General features: G+C 34.6%; 1 protein-coding gene across 1 annotated transcript; it reads left to right on the forward strand.

Annotated features, from left to right (window-relative positions):
* The first annotated feature begins 4,034 nt into the window (after positions 1 to 4,034).
* Positions 4,035 to 5,657, forward strand: LOC139483310 (uncharacterized). Its single transcript, XM_071267340.1, has one exon. It carries the CDS (start codon positions 4,035 to 4,037, stop codon positions 5,655 to 5,657), a length of 1,623 nt encoding a protein of 540 aa, XP_071123441.1.
* Positions 5,658 to 6,511: the final 854 nt, after the last annotated feature.

Raw genomic sequence — 6,511 nt, forward strand, 5'->3', positions numbered from 1 at the left:
AGGGCTATTTGTGTGGTGATAAATTTTCTCAATGATGCGTACTTTCATAGATAAAGAAGGATCATGGTCCGGTTGATTAAAATGGTTATAAAGAACTCTAAATTGAGGATCTTTATTATCCGACCGGTGTTGATTCATTCTTTTACGCAAAGTTTGACGAGTTTCACCAACATAAAGTAGTCCACACAAAGTACATTCGATTCCGTACACGACATTGTCCGTGGAACAGTCCAGAGGCTCGAAAGATTTAGTATAATAAGTTTTAGATGTTAAATTACTAGTGAAATCAGGAGTCGTGATTAACATATCACATGTCTTACATGTGCTCCTTTTTCCTTTTTTTATGTTTACAAGAAGAAATAATAGGTGTTGATTCACTTGTAGCAGGTGTCTTTAAACAGTCAAAAATATTGACACAACATGGCTTTAATTTATGAAAGGTATCTGAATTTTTGAAATAGTAATTACCTTCTGGCTGAACATATGTCAAATCAGGGGTATCCCGGAGGATATTTCGTGGAACACACAAATCAAATGCTACAGTGTTCCGTGCAGCAAAAGAGGACCTTGGTAACCCGGGCGACGTCCCAGCCGGTTTGTTCTTCGTATTATTTGTATTCATCATGCATAAAGCTACCAAGTTAATGATGCCCTCGGGGAATAATCCACCAGCAGTAAAGTTTCTTCTGTGAAGAAACTTGACATCGACTTGGTTGTAGTAAAAAGTAAAATCACAAAAATACTGAACTCAGAGGAAAATCAATTCGGAAAGTCCATAATCACATGGCAAAATCAAATAACAAAACGCATCAAAAACGAATGGACAAGAACTGTCATATTCCTGACTTGGTACAGGCATTTTCAAATGTAGAAAATGGTGGATTGAACCTGGTTTTATAGCTAGCTAAACCTCTCACTTGTATGACAGTCGCATCAAATTCCATTATATAGTCACCGATGCGTGAACAAAACAAACAGACATAATAGGTAAAAATGTCAAAAATAGGGGTACAGCAGTCAACATTGTGTTATCATCTTAATCACTATAAAAACAACAAATGTAACGAAGAAGCACAAAAAGGCATACATCAAATTAACATCCTCATTTTGATTATATTATACGATTATATTTGTCTATGTAAAATGCACCCATCAAGGAAGGAGGGTATGGGTACTGGTGTAAAATTGCGCGTTTGAAATTCGCACAGGTAGCCATGAAATAATGGTAAACGGACAGAAAGTCACAGGACAAAAAGTCACAGGACATAAAGTCACAAATTTGGTAGGACAAAAAGTCACAGGACAAAAAGTCACAAATAATATGTTGACAATTGTTTGAATATATAAGAGAAATAGCTTGAAATATTTACTTTTTAATACATATATACTTATTAAAGTTTAGAAAATGTGTCATTACACTTGAAAAATGAAGATTTATTTAATTTTAATCATGCAAAAGAAAGATTTCTTGGCATTATGAAGCCATTTACGTGCTGAGCCACTTTGACATTTTGTTTTCTTAACAATTATTTGATTTACTTTGATATTTTTTGGATAAATTTTGTTTACCAAGTTAGATTTTATACAATAGTTCAAGAGAAATACAAAAATATTTTTTTAGAAATATGCGTTTTTTATTCAAAGAAAAAAGTAAAAAAAAAATGAATTGTGACTTTTTGTCCTGTGACTTTTTGTCCGTGACTTTTTGTCTGTGACTTTTTGTCCTGTGACTTTCTGTCCTATATCGAAATAATTTTGTCGTTCAAAGTATGACGGGATGCATAAATACAGTCACGCAAAATAGATATAACAAACACTGACTTAGCAGTTAAAGTAATAATAATAAATATAAAATAATAGTGTGGTTCAAAGTATGACGTGATACATAAGTACAGAGTCACGTAAAATGTATATCACAAAATAGTTGGTTAACAGTAAAAGTAATATTAATGAATAAAATAATTTTGTCATTCAAAGTATGACAAGATACATAGGTACAGATTCACATCATAAAATAATTTTGTCATTCAAAGTAGGAATCAACCAATCATGGCTGACAGCGGCTTTTTATAGCAGAAGAAGTTTTAGAAGTTTTTAGACTATAGATACCATAGTTTTAATTCTGGATCAAGTCTGTGTGCTCACAATCACATTTTAACTTCGATTTTAACTTTTAGTGCTCCTTGGTAGATTTTAAATTATCCCATTGACACTTTTAGCTGTTTTGTACTTGCCGCCGTTTTAAAAAAGTACCGCCATCTTGAAAATTTTTAATTTTCCTGCCATCCGAAGATACTGTCCCTCTTGTACGTATATTTTTACTGTAAATATCTTATCATAATCCCCGCGTATCCTTTGTACATTATTCTTTTTAATTTTTAGCCTTTTTAGCTATTTTAAATTCTTTTAAAGTACTGTGTTTATTTCTGACTTTGCTTTTATCTTGAGTCAGTCCCGAGTGTACATGACCCCCACGTCTAGGCTCTACAACGATAAAACAAAACAAAAATGGATGTGGTGCGTAGAAGTTCTCGTGTCCAGGCTAAACACTTGCCTTTTACACCTGGCAAGGGAGTTGTTAAATCGAGAAAACATAAAAACACTAAGTCTACTATCAGAGATCAAACTGTTCAGTATACTCTAGATCGTCAAAAGGCTGTCAAGAAAAAACTAGATGCTGCCAACCGATCTTTTTCAGTCACGCCAGAAATTAGCCCTGGTAATCTTGTCTTGGTATTCTCAGCTGCTGCATATGAAACGTTTAAGAATGTCACATTTGGTGTATTAAACAACTTACAATACTCATTAGACATCACAAGCACAAAAGACCAATCTGGTGCTGTAATATATGACTCTGTCGCAGTCAAAGCGAAATCTGTAAAACTATATGTGCTGAACTTCTATCACTCGAGCTCAAAGGTCCTGCTTAATGGTAAACAAAATTACATGATTGACTTTATACAAACAACACTACAAGAAATCATGAGTGTGTTAGATCAGAGTGAGGACTTTACTAGTATAAACAACACAATCAAGCACTATTGCAAACATTATCTTGAAACTCTTGATAGTTCAAATGACCATGCAAGTAATAAATGCAACAATTCTAGTGACATCAAAAGTGTACAACATATAGACAATGAGTCAGTGACTCCAGCCAATATTTGCCCTGTCTGTAACGTTCCATGTGAATTCTCCTCAAAAGCAATAGGGTGTGATACGTGCGATAAATGGCTTCATTACTCGTGTGAACATCTATCAATTAAAGACATAAGATACTATGAATCTGATCACTCAGCACAATATGTTTATCGTAGCTGCATGAGTTTACAAGCCTCTGTTGCGAATGATTCTGAGGGCTCTAACGTTCCTAACCATCTTGTTGCTAATCTAGAAAATCCTATACTCAACATCTCTGATAAACCTAGCGCATGTGAAAATTTGGAAAGGTCAAAGTTTAAGGTTATGGAACAAACTATACCTAAAATGCCTATATCTAATACTGCTGATGCAAATCAATCACCTATTAATGTAGTAAAACAACGGGTAGAAATCCAGTATCGATAGTACTTTTTTAGACATGCGCAATCGCCCAAGAGGCAGGAAAAAGTCTGTACAAAATATAACATTATCTCCAAAAGTGCCGATCTGTGCAAATACACAACCGAACAGGGAAATGATAAACCAACAGCGAAAGGTGTGTCAATCTTATCCGAGCACCCCGTGCATGCACCCCTCCGACTGGGAAGAGATAAGTCTAGGTCAGGTCAGGACTTGTTAGATGAAGCTGATGGTGTAGATAGTTTACGTATTTTATCTTTTAACATTGAAGGATTTTTAAGCAACAATGTATATCTTCAAAATCTTAGTGAACATTTTGACATTATTATGCTTCAAGAGCATTGGCTGCATTCTAGAGATAAATATAGAATTAATGATGATTTTAACCTTTTAATTCATATACTAAATGCTTTGATGATGATAAATTCGATATTCCTATTCAAAGAAGTCGGGGTCATGCTGGTGTTTCAATTATGTATAGAAAAACATTGCAAACAATTATTAAAGAAATTCCGGATGGTGGAAACAGAATTATTGGGGTTTTAATAAAACTAGCAAAACCAATACTTCTGTTATGTGTATACCTTCCAACAAGAGGAAATGGATATTCCCGTGATGACTACCAAGCGATATTGGATGAACTCTCGGAAATTATTCAAAAATATAATGACTCATATACAATTATTCTTGGAGGTGATATGAATGCCTCGTTTCATCGTAACAGTAGTAACACTAGAGATATTGACTTTAAACTATTTGCCAATGAACATAATCTCTCTTTACCTAAACTTTGTAAAGAACAACATACTTTTTTTCATTTTAATGGGAAAGACTCTTCACAAATTGATTACTTTATTCTTAATACTGATATTGTGACATCCTATAACGTACTGACAAGAGAGCTGTGTAACACCTCTACACATGATCCAATTACTATAACTGTTCCAATGGAAAAGTCTATTGATGAGTCGACTAACTCAGATAACAAGTGTGTGCGGAAAATTGACTGGAATAAAATTGACACTAATGAATATGAAAGAAAATTGAGCCATAAACTAGACTCTGAACTCCAAAATTTAGATTTGGAATCGCTTGATAATTTTATAGATAATCTGTGTGAAATTGTTACTGACACAGCCAGGGAGCTTGTCCCATCTAAACAAAATTCTGGATCACGTACTCGTAGGAAAGGCAGAGTTTGGCCTCCACATATTGTGGATATTATTAGGAAAGAGAAACATTGTTTTTGGAAATGGAAACAAGCTGGTCAACCAAAAAGCAAAGATAACAAATATTTTAATGAATTGAAACAAACGAAAAAAGATCTCAGGTCTGCTCAGCGACAGCTTGAAGCATCTAAACGTCAAGACAACCTTATCAATATAATGGAACTTCGTGAAACTGATCAAAAACAATTTTATAAACTTATCAAACGCCAACGGGACCACAACTATATATCAACATCTGTTCTTAGATATAATGACAAGATTTTTAGTGACTCTATAGCCATTTGTGAAACATGGGCTGACTATTTCCAAGAGCTGTCTACCCCTTTTGATAATGAATTTTTTGATAACAGCTATAAACAATTGGTCGAAGATGATGTAAAAATACTACAGGATCTTTTTAACACTAATAAAGAACCCCTAGAATTTTTATCTGAGGATGATGTGGGAAAGTGTATAATGTCTTTCAAAAATGGAAAAGCAGCTGATGAACAAGGCATTACCATTGAACATTTAAAATATGGTGGTCAACCTGTTATTAAAATTATAGTGAAATTAGTAAACTTTATATTTCAACATATTAACCTCCCATCTAATTTAAAAAGTGGTATATGTTATCCAGTATTCAAAAACGGGGGCAAACCTAGAGAAATGCCTAACTCTTATCGTAAAATTACTGTAACAAGTACTATTGGACAAGTTGTGGAAAAACTTCATCTATCAAAAAATGTGAACATTATTAAAGATAAACAAAGTCGGTTGCAAAAAGGCTTCACAGTTGGGGAATGTCCTTCGGTAGCAGCATTAATCTTAACTGAACTCAAGGCTGAAGCTAAGAAATTAAAAAAAACAATTAATTATAACATTTAGTGATGCTCAAAAAGCTTTTGATATTGTGTGGCACTCTGGGCTAATGAGAGAGATGTATAAAGGTGGAATGACCGGTAACAATTGGTTATTATTCAATGAGTGGTATAAGAACTTGGAGTCCTCTGTAATGTGGCAAAGTATCAAATCAAAACCAGTTCACGAATTCCAGGGTGTTCGCCAGGGTGGAGTTTGGTCCCCGACTGCCTATAAGGTCTTCATAAACACACTACTGAAAACATTTGAAATGAATGGTCTTGGTGCTCACTTGGGTTCTATTTACTGTGGAATACCCACTGTTGCCGACGATGTTACTCTGATTTCCAACAACCCGTATGAGATGCAAACAATGTTAAATGTCTTGTCTGATTATGCAAATAAACATCGCTACATAATTAGTAGCCAGAAGTCATGTACTCTACAATATGGAAGTAAAACTGAACATTTATTTACACTGAATGGTCAACCGCTTCAAAGTTCAGTTAAAGCGACTCATCTTGGTATAGATCATGATGTCAATTCTAAATATGGTGTGAAAGATTGTGTACCTAATAGAATTCAGACAGCTAGGAAAACAGTGTATGCCCTCATGGGAGCTGGGCTCCATGGTTTGAATGGACTTAACCCTAAAGTCTCTATGCACCTGGTGAAAATTTATGTGCTACCCAGACTTTTGTATGGATTAGACTCCATAATACTTTCTGTCTCCGATATGAAATTACTCTCCGTATATTACACCAAGCTTTTAAAGCAGATCCAGCATTTGCCAGAGCGCACTTCCACTAGTGCTGTCTACTTACTTCTCGGTCAAATTCCAGTTGAGGCTGAATTGCATAAGCGTATGCTGAATTTTTTCG

The sequence above is a fragment of the Mytilus edulis genome, chromosome 7 (genome assembly GCF_963676685.1).
Source record: "Mytilus edulis chromosome 7, xbMytEdul2.2, whole genome shotgun sequence".
NCBI classification, from domain to species: domain Eukaryota; kingdom Metazoa; phylum Mollusca; class Bivalvia; order Mytilida; family Mytilidae; genus Mytilus; species Mytilus edulis.

Bases quoted from the DNA above. Each gene is read 5' to 3' on its own strand.
- LOC139483310 (XM_071267340.1), top strand. From the start codon at position 4,035: ATGTATAGAAAAACATTGCAAACAATTATTAAAGAAATTCCGGATGGT.